The following is a 23,657-nucleotide window of genomic DNA, read 5'->3' as shown; positions in this document are numbered from 1 at the left end:
TAGTGTTAGTGACTCTCAGTGTGAAGTCTTTTTCTTCACATGTTGTCCTCGTCCTGTCTCCTTTTATGCTTTCGTGCATTTCTCTTTCTCTTGTTCTCAGTCTATCTTTCCTTTAAACATACGCTTACAGGCACAAATAACTGTAAGAGGTTTATACAGCTGCTGGGTCACCAGATTTCCATATGTAATCTAATTAAAGAGGAGCTGTGCACATAATAAACATTCGCTTTGGAGTTTTGATAGTATTGTATTTTCATTTCTCGCCCCCCCCCCCCACTAGTTAAAGTAATATGATGAATCGTCTTGTCATGCTATTGTTTCTACTTGATGCCTGGGATTATAGAAGTGAAAACCTGTTCTTCTCTCTTTCCCTGTCACAGGAGCTCCTAAAGGACCCTCTGTACATTGGTCTGAGGCATAAAAGAATACGTGGACAGGCCTATGATGAGCTTCTGGAAGAATTTATGAAGGCTATCACAGACAGGTATAGTCAACCCACTGTACCCCTCCCACACAGCACACGCTTCCTTCCACAGGCCTCTGATGGAAATGCCTGGAAAGCATAGCTGAGCCATTGCGTTGCAGGAATGTGGGGTGAAGCACATGCCTCTAGGTTTGTGGGCTCTGAGCGACGACTCCAGTGGCAGAGACCCGAACCGGATCGCTGACTGCACGCCTCATCAGTTCTGTCCCCACATATCCCGCTCGATACTGAGCAATGCGGTGACGTAATTCAGCCCATAACCAGCCCCACTGCCTGATGGCTCAGTCAGCTCCCTGATGCTTAGAATGGTTCACGATCTTGTGCCATTTTTCTTTTCTTCGAAGATGTCAGTTTGGGTTATTTGAGTTCTTGTAGTTTTTTAATCCCATTTTATTGTTTGACAGCTCATCTTTCATTAAAGGGTTAGTTCACCCAAAAATGAAAATTAGCCTATGTATTACTCACCCTCAAGGCATCCTAGGTGTATATGACTTTCTTCTTTCAGGCGTATCCAATCAGAGTTATATTAAAAATTATCCTTGCTCTTCCAAATGTTAGAATAGCACTGGATGGGTGTTTTTTTTAGCCAAAAGTAGTCAAATAAACGCATCCATCCATTCTAAAACATGCCTCACACAGCTTCGGGGGGTAAATAAAGGCATCCTGTAGCAAATTCAATGTGTTTTTGTAAGAAAAATATCAAAAGCTGTTCCATAGGACGTATGCGAAAAATATATATCTTAGACATACATTGAAGGAGGGACACAAACAGTATCTAGGGGCAGAATATCAAACATCTAGCAACAGCAACCAACTAGTAACAGCATGGCAACCACCTGAAACATAGTGGAAAGTCCTGCAGTGGTAAACACCATTAATATTTAAGAACCAGGGACTTGGTCAAAGATCTCTCAGTTGCTTTTGGCGCTGGTGTGGCCTGGTTTGACAGTGGTTGTCATAAGAGCATAGTGCCACACATGGCTGTATTTAAAGCAGAACTCAAAAACCCCAGTGTCTGATTTCCCTCCAGCTGGCTGAATATCGCCATGATTCTATAATAATGGGGTGGACATGAAACTACAGGGAACAGCATCACATTTCCCCAAAAGTGCAGAGTTGGCGGAAAATGAATGATTATAGGTTGAGTCCTGGTAATTTTTAATAAACTCCTTATAATTTTACATTTCAGAGGCTCAATGCTTCAGGAAAAATCCTGAAAAGTAACATTCGCTTGTTGAATGAGGGTTAAAATAAATGTATGCGTTTATCTAAAACAGCTTAGATTGCATTGAAGGCATAAGACTAATGGTTTTAGACCATTAGTTTTTACTTTAATTGGGAGTCAAACCCAATTTGCATCCATACCTCAAAGGTGATACATACTCAAGAGTCAAAAATATGAATCACATGGAGAGAAATGACATTGCTAGCACTATTTTCTGCTGTTTGAGGTAAAGGAACAGTTATAAATGTCTCTCAGTTCTAAATTTGAAGAGCTTTAGAAGAAACCGCACCCAACCGTTTATTGGGATATTGCACTCTAGTGGAGTTCAGTGAGGTCAGTGAAAGGCAAAAGTTTGTCTTTATTTCACTGCATATTGAGAGAAGAGATAAATAGCATTTGTGCAGAATAGCTATGCCAGTTTGAAATAAAATGTGAAAAGAAGACAAAGGAAAATCATGAAAATTCTTTAGCTTTCATTGAGGTTCAGGCTTTCAGACTATAAGTTTAACAGCCCGCAGGTGCTCTGTTTCCCATCAAGCCTTTTTCTGTAAATTCGGACACAAGTGATGAAGAATAATGACACCAATCCCTGTCAGGCCACTTTTCTGCCCCACAATGGCTTTAACAAGAAGTGCTAGAGCAGATAGTGGGCACAAACGCGCTTTGAGGTCTTTAATTTGGGTAAAGAGTGTACAACACCATATAAAGAAACACGCATCCAAAAGAAAAGCAGCATTTTAGGTAGTAAAAGCTGGGATTATTTTTGCGGGGGGTTGTTATGCTTCTTTTATGATGTTGTTAATTCAGGAATAGATTTTTTTTTCACTTCTCAGGCTTTGTGTTGTGGTGCTGAAGTAGTTTGTGGGGGGTTGACTTTGTTTTCCGTCTTCTCCCAGGACAGACAGAAAAGTATCTGTCTTCTGTAGCCCCTCTGTGTGCACCGGCACAATTCCCATGTCAAATTATTTCATTAGAGCTCGTTGCTTTTCACAGAGTTCTAGTGGTGACGGTGTTCCAGTTATCACTATGGTAACACGGACCATCTCAAGGCACCATTATGAAGCCATGTTAGGATAGGAGATGTAGGGGAATGTCGCTTGATATTTTGGAATGATGTTTGAAGGAGTGTTTAACAGAAAGAGCAGCCTGTGAAGCCCCATGGGCCCCGTGGGAGTCTGTGTGTGCTGGAGAAGAACACTGAAGAGTCAATGTATTGCCTGTCCCACTTAACCTGGACCTGATAGTAATGATATGGGGCATTTATGACATTATGAAAAATATGGTTGTGTTTTAGAAGTGTTTAGTTGAAATGTAATGAAAACAGTAAGCTATGCAGGTTTAATTTTTAATAATAATCTTTCAGTTATATTCTGATGTCAAACTGTTTATGTTTAAAAATTATCTACATAATTAGTATCAATTTCGTTTCCAGTATAAATATCTAAACATTATTAAAGTGATAAATTTACATAGTGTATTATTATTATTATTTATTCATTTATTTTTACCTTTTTATATTAATTTATTTTTACCGTTTTTATGCTTAAAACAATTACAAAAAAAACCTACAGAATAAAATAATATAGAATGAAATAATATGCTACTATGCCAAAGTTTGGGGTCAGTCATTTTTTTAAAAATAAAAAAATTATTATGTTATTATGCAAATATGCATTGAATTGACAGTAAATACATTTATTACGTTACAAAAGATTAGATTTCTAAAGATTTCTTTTAAGTCTTACAAACTGTCTTTCATTAACTGGGAAATATAAATAGAAATTTGTGCAGGTTCTGTCTTATATGCGGTTTTATAAACCTCGAAAATTTTGTGCAGTTTCTGTACACATACTTTTAGGATGAAAAATATGCAAAATTTTATATATGAGTTTTTAGTTTGGGATATTCACCCTTTGCATATGGGAAAGAATGGTCTGTAAATGTGGATAATGTTTGACTTTAAACCTGATTATGTGGGCAAACCTGTCTGGAATCCTAGAAATTGTGTTCATGTTGCGTGTGTGTGTGTGTGTGTGTGTGTGCACGTATTTAAGACTTTGGTTGAACAGCTGTGTTTGGATGGGATTCTTACTATGACCTTTAAAGCGGAGGCCTGTGGGCTGCACGGTTGGCATGGGGGCAAAAGATTATCTTTGTGAACGTGTGGCTCTGCCAGAATCCTTTGACCCAATCTCAGCAAACGTCTTGAGCATGTGTGGCCCACCAGGATTACGCTAAACCTAAACCTAGTGGCTGTGTTTTTCGTCTCTATTTTCTCTACTCTGCTGAGCCAACCACTTTATGAGAAATGCTTAATTCTCAAGAGCCATGTTGTGTTCCTGTTAGTGAAGTACTGAACAGGATGCAGTGATATTTGGCCAGTTAGCATCAAATCTCAGTGCTTTATCAAAATAGACTTAGTGTAGTAGACTTTTGTCTGTGCAGGTAAATCATTTATGTTTGAAAGAAATAAGTAGTAAATCATCACAGATTGAAACAAAGGGCCTTGTTGTGTTTTGTTAGCTATGGCGTGGAGATGGGTTTAGCAGGCTCTGAGCGCATTTACTACATTCCTCTTTAAGAGTGATGGAGTCGGGCTTTCTTACTAAGATCATTTAGACAGAGACTGAAGTGTATTATGGTTTGTATAGAATTTGCTGGCTACAGACTTCAGCTTCTACATGCCTGACAAATAGATTTGGAAATTGTGAGATGTTTTGCATGGTAGAATTTTGAAAATAATAAACAAATGTTCTAATTATACAGGTGTTCATCCTTATATGTGTGAGCTGAGGAGTCGGCCGTGTGTAAGTTTACACTTGCTGTGTGTGTATCAATGCCAGAACTACTCTGAGGCTGCTATGTTTGTTTGATAGGTCATTCTGAATGTTACAGTTTGTGTGTGAGAGTGTGTGCATGTGTTTGTTTCGGTTTGGGTTTGGAAGGATCAGTTTTTGCCTACATTTACAGGGACCGAAACGTCCAGGCTAAAAATGAACTGCAGAAATACTTTTTATTTGTTTGTTTCCTTGATTCATATTAGATTATATATAGGTAAATATATATTGTTTTGTTATCATGGAAACAATGTCTGTTTTAATAAGCATCATAAAAATAGGCTTAATTTTCATGGATTTTTTGCAATTTTGACTCAACTCTGTTGGCAACAGTCTCACAGATGTGTGTTCACCACTTAATTTTGCCTTTTTCCAAAGAACAGAATACCAAAAGGGTCAAAGGAAGTGCAGTAGCTATAGGGCTTGGATAAAAGTTTTTCTAAAAGTTGTTATTCCATCCTAAGAAGTTTCCTCATTCTCAGATGCTGATCTGTTGACTTAGAGAACTCAAGCAAGTAGCCTGTGTGTAAATTTTTTGCATTCCTTTTTTTGTTCCTAAAAGCATAGCACAGCTGTCCTAGAGCACTGAGTTGATTTAACATTAGCTTGTGTTAAGAGCTCCTCTTAACACTCTCAACACTTTCTGCCCTGTCTGGAGGTAAAGGCAAATGAGGAGAGACAGAGTCCCTGCAGCTCTCAGTGTGCTTGGGTGTGTCTGTCATTGGCTGGCCTGAATTGTGGTGGAGAGGACCAGTGCAGCTGATCTCCGGCCAGCTCGTTGTTTGAGTTTTACAACAGACACAGAGGTGCATTATGGATCTCATTGAATGAGGCGCCAGAAAAAGACAACAAGCTTTGGTGAGAATGAGACCACAATGCACCACATGGGTGCTTTGTTTTGTCGGTTGGTTGTTTCTGTCTTTTTCTGTCTCTCTCAGGCACATTTATTCAAAATAAACCACTGAGAGCCATAGCTCACTCTGTATCACCTCAAATATTAAACAGTATTTAGTTGACAGCCGTTTTTCTTGTTCTTATGCTAATATTGACATCACATGCTTATAACCACTGTTGAGCAAGATCAAGAGGATATGATCTAATTTTTCATCTTCCTCCTCAGATGATACACTTCAACAGATCAGAGAGCATGCTGGTATTATGACTCACTTTCTCTACGTCCTATTTATATCTGCCAAAGTTCTCCTTCAAATCCACGAGCAATTACTCTGTCAGTCTCTCTTGACTGCTTTCCTGCCTCCTCCTCCTCCAGCGAATATGTCAGAGTTTAGACTGCAGTTTGATTAGAAGGACCAATTTGAGGGCGGATCTCAGGACAGGGTTTCCTAAAACTTTGGATGAGATTCTGAACTCAGTAAACCTTGTTTACTGAGTACTTGTTTACTTAGTACTTTGGTGCTGGAAAGTCTCTGGAGACAATGAAAACTTTATTGCGTTTTTCTGTTTTTGTAGCATGTTTTGCTTAAAGGATTAGTTTACCAAAAATGTAATTCCTCTACACAAACAGTCACGACTAACTAATTAAACTGAATCAATTATCCAATTCAACTCACTTGGCTTAATGAGTTTAACAGACTATTAGAGGGGAAGATTATTACTGAATAACATCTTCACACACATGTATCGATACATTTATGGTGTTGTTTTTTCATTTAGTGTTTTCTCTTTATGATTTTGTTAATGGAAATAAATAAACGGTTGGATGCTTCAGGAGACCACTGTCATTGTGAATACAGTGAGCGTTTTTCCCCTGTGTGTGCTTGAGTGATATGTATACACGACAGCTCTAGGCAGCAATGCAGATCTCTATTCCTCTTGCATTGGGTTGAGTGACAGGCCAGCTCTCTGTGGAGCCACACTGCTGTGTTTACCCGTCCTGTTTCCAATGTCTAGGTGTCTGGGACCTCGAATATTGCATCAAAATATGATGGGTCTGTATCTGCCCTCTACGTACAGTATATTCCATTGTGGAATGAGTTGGTTGCTGTGTACTGTTCTTTCAGTTGTTCTGCTGAGTGGACAAATAACTTGAGAAACCACTGAATTGCCCCTGTAGTCCATTTAAAAGTCCACAGTTTTTCTCATGAAGTTCTGTCCTCAAGAGAGACAGGATTGTGGGCGTGCAGATCATTGGTATTGATTTTGAATAGTCATTAGGGAAGGTTTTTCTCTGTACTCCACATCATTTACTAACTGATCATGCAAGGGTTGTTATTTGCTTTTCTGACCATTGAGAGTTGTGTTTGGCTGTGGAAATGAGTACAAAGCAATGATAACAGTCTCAGGCCCACACTGAGAAGGAAAAAAACCTTCAGGATTGAACACCCACAACCACCCCATCTGTGATAGGCTTGAGGAGCAGTTTGATGGCTCCCTCTGCAGGCTGAAGTGGAGTGCATTTAACTAGCCACTTAACATGAAATGGTACATGGTTGTTTGAGATTTTTGGCTAGCCTGTGAGGATTTGGACTATATTTTGTAAGGATTCTTTGTATTGAAAACAAATGACGGTTACACTTTATTTTGACAGTCCACTTTAGACATTCTACTAACTATAAGTAACTTTGTAATTACATGTCGACTACATGTCAACTAATTCTCATTAATTTGCAACTACATGTCTACTAACTCTCAGTAGGGTAGGTTTAGGGTTAGTAGAATACGTTGAAATACTTGTAAAGTTTCTCATAGTATTTCTTCAGCATGTTGTATGTTGTGGACCCATCAAAATAAAGTGGTAGAAGATATTAAGCAGACAGTCGACTAATACTCTAATGACTGCTAGTTGACATGTAGTTGCAAAGTTACTTACTGTTAGTAGAATGTCTAAAGTAGACTATCGAAATAAAGTGTTACCTAAATGACTTTGAGATTATATTTGGTTTTCTTGTGTTTCTGCATTCTGATATACACTGATTTTTCTTTTTTGCACAGGTATGGGGTAAACTGCCTTATCCAGTTTGAGGATTTTGCCAACATCAACGCCTTTCGTCTGTTGAGCAAGTACCGCAACAAGTACCTCACGTTCAATGATGACATTCAAGGTATGGGCACAAAAAGAGACTTTAGTCACACTAGTTTTAAGTTTCACCTGTACAAAATTATTAAAGCACAGAGAACACATACAGTATAAGTTAGGCTTTAGCTCAATTAATGTTATGATTAGTCCGGTTCTCAGTCTATAGTGTAATCCAGAAATCAATTATTGTATGCAAGTCATTCAGACCATATCTTCCTCTCTGATTTTTCCTTTCTACTGCTTAAATCCCTCTTGTATTTATGGTTCTATAGCAAGACTGGGTGGTTATCTTGAGTGCATTTTTTCTTCTACTTTCTTTTCTACCATCCTCTCCTCTGTCTTTATCCTTTTTTACACAATCATTGCAGACACATTCCAATCAACAACTTGAACACAATCGCACTGTTTGAAACTGAGTTTCAATCAAATGTTTGGGTAAAGCACATTGATTTAATCTCACCAATCACAGAGTTAACCATATGTGTCCACTGGAGTTAAGCAAGCAGAGCTGAGGGGTCGTTTTCAATTTACTACTGCTCATTGCAGTGCTTGTTTCATATTTCACATACAGTTTGCTCATTCATTAAAATTTAATTCATTTTCATTTATATTATGATTCCAGAAGTTATATTCCATATTCCACAATTATGTATTTTCAATTTATAATTTGGAAATATGCTTTCAGTTTACATCTTGATTTTATGTATTTTTGAGTGTTTTAATTTAGGTTAGACAGTTTATAGATATGATTTATTAATTTAAATACTTTTAAGTCATCCTGTGGCCCCCTTGGAGGTTTGCTGTGGCTTCCTGGTTGAGAACCACTGATCTAGGCTGTGGTTGGGTTAACAAAAAAACTAATTTATAAATATATATGGGCCATTCATAAATAAAGTTTGCAATTCTCCAACTGTTTTCATGCGTATGTATGATGATTTTATTGACCGTGTATTGAAAGCAAGCTAGACTTCTCTGAAGACAGCCACACTGTTGTACATTTAATATACTCACCCCCAAATCAGCAGATCTCTTGCATTTAGAGCGGATTTCTTCTTCGACAGAATATATAAACAGCTGCTTATCTCACTCTTTTGACAATTCCTCCTGAAATCCACCTCTGTATTGACTCCACTTTTATGTCTACAATTAATGAGCTTCCTCAAGCCTCAGCTCGTCCTTTTATGAACAATCTCTCTGTTTACCTCAGAGATAAGATTAACACCTGAGTGAAAGATATTTGTGAACTGTTCCATAGGTACTGCTGCTGTGGCTGTGGCAGGACTGCTGGCTGCCCTTCACATTACCAAGAGCAAAATGAGCAACCATACCATTCTATTTCAGGGTGCAGGGGAGGTGAGTGTGTTGGCTATGCAGATCCACAAATAACAGTTTTAAACGTCAATTTTCCAGTATTTTGATGGTTGTTAATCCATATTAAGTGAACAACAGCAGTGCATGGGCACTGACAGGTTCATCTTGTCTGTCAAATGTATTAAATGATTCTTGTGTTTTTAAGATGTATGGAATTAATTAATTAAATATTCATTATTTGGGTCAAGCTGTGAGATTTTTATTGGAATGGTGTAAAGTTCACAGAGTTCACATCTCTTTAGATGTGTTCAAGTGTATGTGAAATATAAATCTGTAATAGCATTTTTATGTTTCCAGGCCGCAGTGGGCATAGCTGAGCTCCTCGTTATGGCGATGGAGAAAGAGGGGCTTCCTCGTGAGCAGTGTATAAAGAAAATCTGGATGGTGGACTCTAAAGGACTTATCGTTAAGGTGAGGTCATCATTAAAGGCCATGTTTTTACATTTAGTGTTGACATTCAAACACACTATGAGGTTTGTATTGGAGTTTATAAACCTCTTATTCAGTCATGTTAATTGATTGTCCATAAACATTACAGTAGGTCTTCATTATTATTTTTTTTAAACTGATTCAACGTTGTTCGATTGATGGTTTTGTAGTTTTAAGCTTAAAGGGCTAGTTCACCCAAAAATGAAAATTCTGTCATTTATTACTCATCCTTATGTAAGATCTTCGTTCATCTTCAGAACACAAATTAAGATGGTTTTGATGAAATCCGAGAGCTTTCTGACCCTTCATAGACACCAGCGCAAAGCAATGTGACACATGAAACATGTGACATCAGTGGTTCAACCGTAATTTTATGAAGCTACGATAATACTTTTTATGCACAAAGAAAACCAAAAATAACAATATTATTCAACATTTTCTTCTATTCCGTGTCAGTCAACCATCGGCTCCTGCATCAGCACAAAGAAAGAGAATTTTTTTTTAATATAGTCGTAATGTCTGTTTTCTTTGCACTCAAAAAGTATTCTTGTAGCTTCATAAAATTACAGTTAAGTCACTGATGTCAAATGGACTATTTTAACGATGTCCTGGGCCTTGAAAGTGTCAGTTGCATTGTTATCTATGCTGGGTCTGAAAGCTCTCGGATTTCATCAAAAATATATTCATTTGTGTTCTTAAGATGAGCAAAGATATTACGGATTTACAACGACATGAGGGTGAGTAATTAATGACAGAATTTTCATTTTTGGGTGAACTATCCTTTAACAGATCATTTTGCCATTTTACATTATTAAAGACAAAGAGATCAGGATAGTGTCACTTTCATCTAGGTGATCTGTGTTGTCCACTGCTGTCCACTTCCCTGGAACTCCTTGAAGTAAGAATCTTGCTTTAGGGCAAGATGGTGATGGAGAAGCTCTGTGATCTCAGCAGTTTTCACATATCCTGTTCCTTTCTGCTCCGCTGCAGCCTGCAGTTATGTCCTCAACGTTTTACTTAGATGCTGTAAAGCGTGAAATAACCGAAAGTATTCAGGGCACGTCCCATGAACAGAGCTTATAAATATATGCATTTAAATATACTTGGGGGAAAAAATGCACGCACTTTTAAAAAATATAAAAAAAATAACTGTACTTTTTTTTTTTTTAATTCCTTGGGCACTAACCCACCGCTGAAAGTGTGATTTCTTTATAAAATATCAAACCAAATGCCATGTGCTAGACCTTTTGTCAGTGCTAACTTCACCTTTTATGTGCTGTTTCTACGATTATTTTTATCCCACTGGTCTTGAGGTAGTTATTGTATTAGTGGCTGTATGAAGTCAGATCCTCTCTTGAAGGTGTAGTTCATCACATCAGCTATGAATGTGTTTGACAACCATAAATTTAAAGTGTCGCCTTATCTAACCAACTAGTACTTGTGCTATATTTTGTGAAAATAAATGCCAGATATATTAATAAAAATGTCAGTTTTTTGATGCTCTATCTAATGCAATGACATTTATATTATTTCGAAGTGTGATATCTGGTGGGTTTTGTGCTCTTGTTCCTTGTGGAGAGAACCTGTGTTCATTATGAAGTGCGGTGAGGTGTGCTCTGGTATATTTCCGATACGCTTTCATCATCTGTTTTTGTCTCTGTCTGTTGTTATCTGTTTCACATTCAGGGTCGAGATCACCTCACCCATGAGAAAGAGAGGTTTGCACATGAGCATGCTCAAATGAAGAAGCTCGAAGATATTGTGAAGGAGCTGAAACCCACTGCTATAATTGGTATATTTATAAATAAATATACACTACTGTTGTCCCATTGGTCCCTGTGTGGACTATTGTACTCACTAAATTCCTCTCTTCTTCTCTTCAGGGGTGGCAGCTATCGCTGGTGCTTTCACGGAGGAGATAATCAAGGCTATGGCATCCTTCAATAAGAGACCTATTATCTTTGCTCTAAGCAACCCCACCAGCAAGGCAGAGTGCACTGCTGAGCAGTGCTACTCACTCACAGAGGTGCTTTTGGAAGGAGTAGCATGTGTACACTTATTTGAGAGAGTGAATCATTTCATTTTTACTTCTTTGTGTTTTATATTACAGGGACGGGGGATATTTGCAAGTGGGAGTCCCTTTGATCCGGTAACTCTTCCCGATGGGCGAAAGTTCTACCCTGGTCAGGGCAACAATGCTTATGTTTTCCCTGGAGTGGGACTGGGGGTCACCGCTTGTGCAATGAGACACATCCCTGAGGATATTTTCCTCGTTATGGCAGAGGTGATCGAATCCCACTTGCTTTTTTCTGTCTGTCTCTAAAGTCCATTTTCGGATGGTAAAATTGTTTCTTATGGGGACGTCTGCATGATTCCTCAGTGATAAAACTCATGTGTTCGGTTGAGGATAAATTCATGGTGGGGGTGTGAGTTTGTGATCCTACAAGAATATATGAAATTAAATAAGAAACAATTACCATCCAAACAGGGCTCAAGTCTGTCTAATCTTTTATTTTTAATCTGTTGTCTCCATCTTTTACTCTCTCTTTCTTAGGGCTATATATTAAAACACAATTCTTGATTTGATTTGATACAGATTCACTGTCTGTGATTCGTTTTGATTTTATTTCAGTTTCAATTTGTTAGGGTTTATTGCTGTTACAGAGTCCATATTGCCTAAATGAAAGAAATTATCTCTAAACTATTGATTTAAATAATAAAACAAACTTTTAAAATGAATTTTAAAAATTAACAACAGGGCCTGAGTAAAACTGTGCATAACAGTTGCTGAAAGTCTGAAATTGATCACAGTGTTGGTGGGTAAAAATGAGAATATTAACTGCCTTAACATATTAAGTCTGAAAATGGCAACAACAAAAAAATTAGACACTTTGTAAATAAATGTATCTACAGTATGAACAAAATAAGAATGTTATGTCAAGAAATGGGAAAAGGCTTAAATGCCCCTAAATGTTGAACACAGCATACATTTGAGACCTTTAATAAAATATGAATATTTATTGCTGTACTTTAATGGTAAAACAGTAAAGTGTCCTTGCCAGTTGAAATATGTTATTTTTCAAATACGTTTGTGTGCTTCCACTTACTGCATCAAAAAAAGTGGTGAACTTTTCCAACCCTAGATGCCCATTGCCAATTCTGCAGTGTTTTTCCAAATTATACCCTGATGCAAATTTTGCCTAAATGAAATGGTTTTTATAACTAATTGCTTCCTAAAGACATTTTAAAGGAGAAAAACAATACATCGTCAGTGCTTAGTTCTCTGAAGATGTGTACGATGTATATCGTACAATTTGTTTCCAGCCCTTATACTACTTTACATTTACATGATCAAAATAAGCCAGAAAATCCCATTACAATATGCAAACATCTTATCACTGTGTGCAATGTCATCTTGTATTTTGCTGAACTTATCTGTCAAGCTGTCCTCCATGTTTCACCTGATATCAGCCAGACAGTGTTGTAGTCAGGTACTGTGGATGGTTGCATCAGATGGGGTAAACAAGAGAGCTGGTTTGAATATCAATGAACCATTTTCCTGTTCTGCTCGAAACAGCCCATTGCAGTCTAAGAGGTTAGCCAAGGCCATACAGACCCACACATCATACCAGCATGTGCCATTAAAGGAGCTTTATCTCTTTAGAGCTGCTCAGAGGGTTGTAATGTAGGCTGAGCGTGAGCTGGATCTCTTCTCCTGCTCCACTGAAGCTGCAGTGTGGATGTCTGAACTTCAAACAGCATTGGGCAGCAGGAGGGGATGCTTAATTTCTTTATCTCCGCTGGTCCTACCACCCTTTTGTGTATATCAGTAAGTTATGGTTCTGGACTATTGGGTCTGAGGAATGTGATCTGAAATGACACACAAAACAAACCAACTGAGAGAAGTAGAGGAAGAGATGGGGAATGGATGTAAATAAACCAGTAATGAGCAAAGAGATGTGGATTAGCAACAAGAATAATGATTGACTACAACTGATGGGGGCTGGAGAATTTAGTTGGCTGTCTTAATTAAGTCTAAATTGGAAAATGACAAAAGCTAATTGTGATTTATTATTCCTTATTGTTATTGCTGGTCAAGGTTGATGTAATGGAGCCAAAAGCTTTAGACTCTATTAGTACCAAAACAATCACAATTTTCAATTTTAGAATTGGTTAGAGATATAGTCCACCCACAAATATAGGGACCAATTCTAACAGTTCACTAGCTGCTTATTAGCATGCCTATTATTAACATATTGGCTGTTTATTAGTACTTAAAACACATATTCTGCATGACCATATTCTACATCCCTAATCCTACCCAATACCTAAACTTAACAGCTACCTTACTATCTATTAATAAGCAGCAAATTAGAAGTTTATCGGGGCAAAAGTCGTAGTCAATGGTTTGTGAATAGCGAGAATTCGACCTTAAAATAAAGTGTTATTTTACAACATTTTTCAAGATACCATCTTTTGAGGATGAGTAAATGACAAAAGAATTTTCATTTTTGGGTGAACGATATCTTTAACAATAACAACACTGGTTCCAGAGCCCAGAGGCCAAACAGAAATCTGAATTTAGTCTAGGTGAGATAAATCTTTTAGTAATTATATTGGTCTCTCTCTTTTTTTAATTGAATCTGGCTTATCACAGGTAAGAAAACCCCACTTGTTACTGCCTATGTTATCCACATCTATAACCAGTGGGAAAACAGGATGAATATTTGAAGCAGTTGTATCAGAAAAACAAAGAAGAGAAGAATAGTTACGTTCAAACTCTTGTGCATGTGCACAAATGATGTAATTAGACACATTGTTTATATGTTAAGTCCATAATAATCACCACTTTGACCTGTGTTTATAGGCTATAGCAGAACTGGTGACTGAGAAGGATCTTACAGAGGGGCGTTTGTATCCTCCTCTCAACAGCATCCGGGAAGTTTCCATCAAGCTGGCTGTGAAGGTGAGCTCGACTCAATAACATCTCCAACTAAGCCGTGATTCATGCATGACGCTATTTACAGATACTTTGTGTTTGTGTTTTTTAACGTAATCGTTTTATGTGCATCATGACAGATTGTGGAGTATGCCTACAAAAACAAAATGGCAACGCTGGATCCGGAGCCGCATGATAAAGAGGCTTTTGTTCGTTCGCTGATCTACAGCACAGACTACGAAAAGTTTGAGGTGGATTCATATAGCTGGCCTGAGAACGCCATGACTTTCCAAACATGTAAACTGTGAGCTCCCAAAATGAGAATTATATGACAATTCTCTTTTAAATGTGATGTCTTAACAAGATTGTAAAATTACACATGAGTGTAAACCATCAAATATCCTCAATAAAATGCCATTTATTGTAATTTTGTGATAGTGTGTTATTCTACACATTTTATGGAATTCTTTACAATTTCCATCATCCATAAGGAATGTATGTTAATCGGGATTCATAAGGAAACATGCAGCACCAAGAAAGCTCCTTATATATATTTTTGTTTGGCTTTTGTCACACCATATAAAGAACCGTGTTATAATACCATTAATTATCAAGTCCCTTTAACCTTTAAAATAATTGTCATATCTAAATCTTGCCAATTGAGTCATTCTCTTCGATAAAAGTGGAATTCTGGCACGAGATATAGACTATACAGAATCCTCATGCACATTATTTTATCACTGTAACTAATTACCGTAGATATGTCTGTGGGAAATTACTCATTAGATCCTGCAACAGTTAAACTGAAGTGCTTGTGTTGAAAACATTGGCAGAACTTAATGAGCTGCCATGGCAGCCAGTTGAGTGCTATATAACGGCTTTTGTGATGCCATTGTTCTTAGTATGTTTTACTGCAGGCAATGTACTTAGAAACAACATTGAATTATCTTTTTAAATGACAGATTTAGATTTAAATCTTGACAAAATTATCTATTTGAAAAACACTGAAGTCCCTTTGAGGCAAGTCAGTTCACTTGGTTGCCAGCTTTTTTCTGTGTAGTTAAGTCATACAAGAACATTTTCGGTCTATTTTAGGTGAGAAATTAAATACATAAAATGTTTGTCAGCATTATGCGTTGATCACATTTTTCAAATTGGCAATAAAACCTGGCAACAACTGCAAAATAAATTTGTCTCTTTAAGCTCTAATCATTGTTTTTCAACCTGGCTCAGCTAGTGTGCAATGAAGCTCTTACTTAACATGTAAGACCTTACCTACAGTGGTGTGAAAAAGTGTTGGCCCCCTTCCTGTTTTTTTTTTTTTTTTTTTTTTTTTTTGCTTGTTTGTCACACTTTAATGTTTCAGATCATCAAATAAATTTAAATATTAATCAAAGTAAACACAACATGCAATTTTTGAATGAAGGGAAAACAAAATCCAAACCCACATGGCCCTTTGTGAAAAAGTGATTGCCCCCTAAACCTAATAACTGGTTGGGCCACCTTAGCAGCAACAACTGAAATCAAGCATTTGCGATAACTTGCAATGAGTCTGTTACAGCGCTGTGGAGGAATTTTGTCCCACTCATCTTGGCAGAATTGTTGTAATTCAGCCACATTGGAGGGTTTTCAAGCATGAACTGCCTTTTTAAGGTCATGCCACAGCATCTCAATAGGATTCAGGTCAGGACTTTGACTAGGCCACTCCAAAGTCTTCATTTTGTTTTTCTTCAGCCATTCAGAGGTGTATTTGCTGGTGTGTTTTGGATCACGAACAGATGGCCGGACATTGTCCTTCAGGATTTTTTGGTAGACAGCTGAATTCATGGTTCCATTTATCACAGCAAGTCTTCCAGGTCCTGAAGCAGCAAAACAGCCCCAGACCATCACACTACCACCACCATATTTTACTGTTGGTATGATGTTCTTTTTCTGAAATGCTGTGTTATTTTTACGCCAGATGTAATGGGACACACACCTTACAAAAAGTTCAACTTTTGTCTCGTCAGTCCACAGCGTATTTTCCCAAAAGTCTTGGGGATCATCAAGATGTTTTCTGGCAAAACTGAGATGAGCCTTTATGTTCTTTTTGCTCAGCAGCGGTTTTCGTCTTGGAACTCTGCCATGCAGGCCATTTTTGCCCAGTCTATTTCTAATGGTGGAGTCATGAACACTGACCTTAACTGAAGCAAGTGAGGCCTGCAGATCTTTAGATGTTGTTGTGGGGTCTTTTGTGACCTCTTGGATGAGTTGTCGCCACGCTTTTGGGGTAATTTTTTCACATTTTTTCACACAGGGCCATGTGGGTTTGGATTTAGTTTTCCCTTCATTAAAAAAAAACCCTTCATTTAATAACTGCATGTTATGTTTACTTGTGTTATTTTTTATTAATATTTTAATTTGTTTGATGATCTGAAACATTAAAGTGTGACAAACATGCAATAAAATAAAAAATCAGGAAGGGGGCCAACACTTTTTCACACCACTGTACATGACTGCAGTAAAGCATGCTTTCCTCTTCAAACAAAGTACACTGAATAATATTCATTTCCTGTCATCAATGCAAACATTCCACTTATTACATCACTCTGGGTATGGACAGGTACATAATTTTTTGAAAAAACATAATTTTTGAAAAAACAATGCAAAATTCCATTAAGGAGATATGATGTATCATTTGTTCATTTAAAAAGGTCTGCGCCTTGCACAGTGTTTAATAAAGGATTCAGTTAACTGATTCAAGCTTATCTCATTTACCTCACTAGGACTCTGGATATCTCAATTACTTCCATTTGTTGCACGTTAACAGTGCTGATATCTGTGCTGTTCCATCAGGAATACCCTCAAAATTTGTGGATTTAAGACACTGCAATTATAATCTAACACTGCATTCTTTAGCTGCACATTTACATCAATCCCACAGTGGGAAGTCACGGACTGGTAACAAGGAGCTGCATACATGCGCGCGCTGGTGAGAGTGGAGACGCGGTTTGTGGTTTGATGAGGATGCTGAAACCCACGAGGACTTTCCATGGAGAGACAAGTACGTGTGCTGTTACCGCATTTCAACCAATTCTCGTCGATTAGAATGAAACTCAAATGATGAACGCCATGGTGGAGTTGGAACCTGTTATTTGGAACTTTACGCTCAAATTAGACAACAGCACGCGCGCTAATGAGACAGTAGCGGGAAATCCGGCAGATGAGTATTATAATATTGTTCACGTCACGGAAACCAAAATTCTCCCTGCATTTATTGGATTTTTGTGCTCCACCGGGCTTGTTGGAAATATTCTTGTTTTGGTGACTATTTTAAGGTGAGTTTACAGATTGATGGGGAAAAACTCTCGTTTTAATTAATTTACTTTGCATTTGTCTGTATAAAAATAAAACAACACATTTACTCAATGGCGTGTTAAATTTGTTATTGCTAATGAAAAATATCCACTTCCCTCAAATTTCACAATACCTCTACCTGGAATGGGATATATGTAGTTGAAGATTTTCTCTTTCTACATAGACGAATAGGCTACCTGTGTAAAGGTAGTTAAAAAGAAATATATCGAATTCCATAGAAAAACAAATCATAATGTAATCATAACAAATGATAAACCATGTTAATGAAGATTTAAGAATGTTTTTAGAAATCATGATTGATAGTTTGTAATTGGATTTTGTAGCTTTAATAATTGGATAGCTGTATTAAAATAAGTGTACATATAACATCTGATTCATTTTTCATGCAAAGATGCATCTTATATGGCAAGAATAGATCATTTAATTTGATGATTAAATATAAATATCTTTATTTTTTCCTTAATGATTTTTTTCCCAAGCCAAATCATTAAATAAATGTTACTCTTTATTGCTAGATTTTAATTATTTAAATCACAAGGAATGCACACACACATTTGTTCATTTGCTTTCCATTATGAACATAATCACAACATATAACATTAAAATGCAAAATTAAAACTGATACAGTATCAATTCATTTTGCTTGGACATACATACATAGTCTATACATTCATATATACATATGTAGACATAGTCTACATGCATACATACATAAATAATACCATATTCTGAAATATGACACATAAGGGCCACACCAAACCAGTAACAAGGCTGATGTGAACAGTGATGTGAGTTGTGGGCCATAACACTGTAAATGGCCGACATGAGTAGCCTCTTTAATTAGCTGTGGAGGAATTCCTCTGAGGATTTTCACAGCTCCAGTGGATGGATTGATTCAGGAATTAGCCATGACCCAACCGCACTGGAGCTGTCACTCACTGGAGGTTACGTAACCCTGTTTATTGCTGCTTGCAACTTGCCATTATTATTTTCACACAATTGTTGTTTCTTTAGCAGGATCTCTTCAAGGGAGCACAGATCACAACGAGTTCTTGCTTGTCTTTCTTGCAGGTCCGCCAAAAAGACAGTGCCAGATGTGTATGTGGGGAATTTGGCTGTGGCCGACCTGGTCCACGTGACGGTCATGCCGTTCCTGATTCACCAGTGGGCGCGTGGAGGGCACTGGGTGTTTGGCAGCACCCTGTGCACCATCATCACCTCTCTTGATAACTGCAACCAGGTGGCGTGCGCTGCAGTCATGACTGCTATGAGTCTGGACAGGTGTGCAATCGGAGAAATATTGATGCTGTGTGGTTCAAATTTTGCTCATAAAAAATTATTAGATTTCCAGATCATTATTAAGATAAACATTAAGTGGGTTTTTCAGAAAATATAACAATAATCATTTTACAAGCGATTCATTTTTCATTTCAAAAATCATTTTTATTTGGCAAAAGTGGATCATTTTAAATCAAATCAAAATGTTGATCCTAATCAAAATGCTTTAATTGTCTCTATTGCACTGATGCACTCAAAACAAAAGTGTATTTGTGTAAACCTCACATCGTGAGAAATGGTTGTGACTCATTTGATTCGGTGCCGGAATGTCCTGATGCATGATATTAAAAATATTCATTGAAAAGTGGCCTCTATGAATCATTGACATTAAATTTAATCCCTTCTGAAAATAACAGCTCATACTATGAATTCTCAGAAGAAGAAAAAGTGACAGATGAATCTGAGGCAAACTGTCACAAGGAGAAGTTGTTATAAAGTGATTTATCTCTGTGATTACATACTTTGTTGTTTTTTTTCCTTTTACAGTGTGTTGTATGTCACTTTCATCATAAATTTGGATAATTTGTGTACATTTTGTCCTTAACCCTCTGATACATTCATTATTACATCAGGAAGGAAAGGGAAATTAAAATGTGATTGTTTAAAATACACTAAATATGTATAACTGAATAAATTAATATAACTGAATAAATTAATAATTAAGTTGAAATTTTGATGCTATTGGAACATAGCTTAAATTTTATGAAGATATATAAATAAATACATACTGAATATATTTTCCCAGAGAGAGTGATACATTTGCAATAGAAAATAGTAGTAAATACTGTATTTCACTGGCACTTGATGCATCACTATTTTCATCAGAATTATAGGCAAAGGTAATGTCACAAACTGAAATATTAAAAGAGCTTTTAAAGACCTGCCCATTGTATTGAACATCATTTTGTATTGCAGACTTCAAGGTGTATGCATTTAATCAGATTAAATTAATTAATTAATGAATACATTTTTATGAATTACCTATGATTCTCAGTTAAATTAATGGTTAGGTTTTAATGAAGCTTCTCCACTGGGAATTGCGCATAGTTTTCGTATTGTGGCTGGCAGTGCAAGCAATGCTGTGCACAAAGTCCAAACCAAGTGCACCAGCGTCTCATTTAGAACTGCGACTCTGTAATCTCACCACTAGAGGCCACTCTTACCACAATTATAGATAAGAATGTAAACTTATTATTCATTTATGTAGCACAATTAAGAACAAAGTGCTGTGAAACTCAAAAAGCAAAATAACAAAATGAAGAAAAAATATATATGTAAAACCAAGGAATTTGTCCATGTCCATGCAAACCCTTATTTCCCACAATGCAGCATCTGCAGTAGCCTCTGTTTCCTCTTCTCCTGTTTTAAAGGGGATTATTTGTTGGATTTGAGAAGATAATCTTAATTATCTGATGCCAAAGCACATCTTGGCACGAGATGATTCAACACAGAGCTCACTCCCAACTGCTGTTCCTTTAAGCAGCAAGATTGTCTGCCCTTTACAGTAAATGTCAGATTGTGTCTTCACCAGCAGAGTAATGGGAAATGTTTTAAAATCAAACATTTTGCTTCTCAAAGATGTCCGACAACTAATAAAATATTAAAACGACACATATTTGTGTGAAAATACATATATACGGGGAGTAAAATCTACAATGTTTTATATTGTTGTGCTCTAGATACCTGGCCCTTGTTCATCCATTTCGCCTATTGAGTCTCAGGACCAGATCCAGGACGATCCGTATTAACCTGTTTGTGTGGGCGGCATCTTTCATCATGGTTCTGCCTGCATGGGTTCATGCCAAAGTGATCCGCTTCAGGGACGGTCTAGAGAGCTGTTCCCTTAACCTGGTCTCTCCCAAAGAATTGCTCTGGTAATTGGTTCTGCTTTACTTGTGTGCTATAACCTGCTGCACAGGTCTGATGATCCTCTCACCCGCTGTTTATTTTTTATTGACATAGTCTTGCCTTGACTGAATTCTGTCCTTCTGTTACTCTATTGTTACATATCTTCTATTGAAAGGAAAAGAAAATGACTCACAAACAAATGGCTGTTTTTAACATACCATTTTCAGCATTTTGTCCCTGCCTGCAAAGTGAACAAAAAAAAATAATTTCTGTTATCTGCTGTGAAAGCTGCCAGCATAGTGGCACATAGACTTGTAGTCACTTAAAAGCAACACAATAATACCATAGTTTTTTTTCTGTCAGTATATCTTCCTTTTCACCAGAAAATTGCATGTACAGAAGTCTGCAGCTTTGAGGAATCCATCCTTCTTATTTAATGAAAATAAGTGGGGTGATACATACTGTAGAGAGGGAAATGTGGAAATGTTCTCATTCATGATTGACAGCATGTGTCCTCATATATCTGTAGGTATACACTCTACCAGACTGTGACCTCCTTCTTCCTACCATTACCTCTCATTCTCATCTGCTATATACTGATTCTCTGCTACTCCTGGAGAATGTATCGCAAGAACAAAAAGGCTCACAGGTGACTTTACCTTCATTACAGCAAGTATGTGAGGTAAAGGCTTGTGGCTTGTGAAGTCACTGGCTTGACTGTTCTAGCTAGGTCTACATTGGTTTCTTTCATTAATATTTAATTTGCCATCCATATAGAGAATATACTGCAAAGTGAATAAGTGAATTTCTTGTATGAAGCTGTCAGATGTGATATCCCTTTTGAAAGTTATCCTGCTTATACAGTAGAAATGTTTTAGTTTTAGATTGACAGCGCATACTGATGTAGATTTTATGGGCTAAACCATTATAATTAATTATAATTATTATATAGAATTATAAAGCTGGAATTGTGTGCGCTCAGAAAAAAAAAACTAAATAAAGGTTCTCAGGTGCGTAGAACAAAAAGAAAAAAGTGTTTAGTCCAATAGGTAGCTGAATTTGTCCGTACACTGCAAAAAAAAAAAAAACTGACCAAAAAAGGTATAGCAAAAATCCAATTATTTATTTTTCATATGCAAAAGTGCAAAATGTATTAAAAACAGAAAGTGAGCACTGAAGAAAGCATGGGCTGAAACGTCTGCTCTCTGGTCTGTTTTTAATACATTTTGCACTTTTGTCACTTTTTCACTTTTGCATATGAAAAAGAAATAATTGGATTTTTGCTAGACCTTTTTTGGTCAGTTTTTTTTTTTTGCAGTGTGCGGACAAATTCAGCTACCTATTGGACTAAACCGTGAATTATTAAGTAATATCTATTAAAAATATCTCAGGTTCAATACAATGTTTTCTTAAAAACAAAAATGCATGCAGTGGACATAAATGCGACTGATTTTGGGGGGATTTAAATGCAGAAATGTGAAGTTAAAGATTATATAACAGCACCTACAGAATTATTTCTGTTAAAAGTTATATTTTATTTGAGCTGTAGAGATGTTTAAATAATCACTTTACACGGTTTTTATGGCTTTAGGTTTTATGGCATTATATTGCCATGCCTCGCTGTAACCCAATTTTTTGCTTTTTGTAAAGACAAGGAGAGACAAGTGGACATTCATTTTAATGTGATAAACAATATGTCACAAATTCTGTCGGCTGAGCTTATAACTTGTAGCGAAACAGTAAGTTTTCCTCTGCGTTGGCAATTTACGTTAATGATATAGTTCACCTAAAAATGAAAATTCTGTGGTTGTTTACTCACCCTCATGTAGTTTCAAACCTACATTAATTTCTTTCTTCTGCTGAACACAAAAGAATATATATTTTGAAAAACATAGATAATAGGCAAACAGTTTCAGCTCCCATTGACTTCCATTGGAATTTTTGTCAATAGGGCAAGTCAGTGGGAACCAACATTCATCAAAATGTCTTGTACTATGTTTTTTTGGGTGGACTCTGTACCTTTAACTGTAATTAGCCTACTTAAAATGATATATTAGAACACTGTGTGCAACTACCCGAAATTTATATTTAGTGTTTAATCTACATACTGTTTTACAAAATCTACATTCCCCACTTTCTCTCAGGTATAACACCAGCCTGCCTCGGGAGCGTGTGGTCCGCCTCACTAAAATGGTCCTGGTCCTGGTAGCAGTTTTCCTGGTCAGTGTTGGGCCGTACCACATCCTGCAGCTGGTTAACCTGAGTGTACCTCGCCCCTCATTAGCGTACCACACCTGCTACTACCTGTCTGTATGCCTGAGCTACGCCGCCAGCAGCATAAACCCCTTCATCTACATTCTACTGAGCGGACACTTCCGCCACAGGCTGGTCTGTCGGGATACACCCAGCATGCCAAGTGTGGAACGGGAAATCCAGGCCCCCGCTCCAGTTTTTAAGCTGAATTCACACTGAATCACACGTAACACTGCAAATGGATGAATCAATGCACAAGCCTTTGTTGGTCTTAGGCAAAGCACAGTTGTTTTAGAGAAAGATTCTTGCTGCTTGTTTTGATTTCTAGTTTCTGGGAGGGATTTCATAAAGGAGGCATGTGTTGTTTTATATGTGCATGTATGCATGTCTTGCACCATCTACACTAAGCCTATGTTGTAAATGTTGTTATTTATTGTTTAAAAGTGGCGTTTTGGCTCCTTCTACTGTTTAGTTTTAGTAATTCACTCTACACCATAAGTACTGTGCATTACTTCATTTGATAAGGGTTGTGAAAGATC

General features: G+C 37.1%; 2 protein-coding genes across 2 annotated transcripts in view; both read left to right on the top strand.

The window, feature by feature from the left end:
• Positions 1–14,743, top strand: part of LOC306887297 (NADP-dependent malic enzyme-like) — an 88,135-nt gene extending 73,392 nt beyond the window's left edge. The window contains exons 6-14 of the mRNA XM_079444925.1: positions 381–484; positions 7,499–7,608; positions 8,839–8,936; positions 9,252–9,365; positions 11,070–11,175; positions 11,267–11,409; positions 11,494–11,667; positions 14,251–14,349; positions 14,463–14,743. Of these exons, the coding sequence (XP_079301051.1) occupies positions 381–484; positions 7,499–7,608; positions 8,839–8,936; positions 9,252–9,365; positions 11,070–11,175; positions 11,267–11,409; positions 11,494–11,667; positions 14,251–14,349; positions 14,463–14,630 (1,116 nt within the window). The 3' untranslated portion in view covers positions 14,631–14,743. The remainder of the gene's footprint in view (positions 1–380; positions 485–7,498; positions 7,609–8,838; positions 8,937–9,251; positions 9,366–11,069; positions 11,176–11,266; positions 11,410–11,493; positions 11,668–14,250; positions 14,350–14,462) is intronic.
• A 2,681-nt stretch (positions 14,744–17,424) lies between these two features.
• LOC306887825 (melanin-concentrating hormone receptor 2-like) lies at positions 17,425–23,337 on the top strand (the record flags this gene model as incomplete). The annotated part of the gene is made up of 5 exons (XM_079445830.1): positions 17,425–17,639; positions 18,751–18,960; positions 20,697–20,891; positions 21,395–21,514; positions 23,010–23,337. 5 exons carry the CDS (start codon positions 17,425–17,427, stop codon positions 23,335–23,337), a joined length of 1,068 nt encoding a protein of 355 aa, XP_079301956.1.
• Positions 23,338–23,657: the final 320 nt, after the last annotated feature.

This window comes from Barbus barbus (assembly GCF_936440315.1).
Source record: "Barbus barbus genome assembly, chromosome: 21".
Classification (NCBI taxonomy): domain Eukaryota; kingdom Metazoa; phylum Chordata; class Actinopteri; order Cypriniformes; family Cyprinidae; genus Barbus; species Barbus barbus.
The sequence above is the reverse complement of the archived record's forward strand: the minus strand, read 5'-3'. Positions and strand labels throughout refer to the sequence as shown.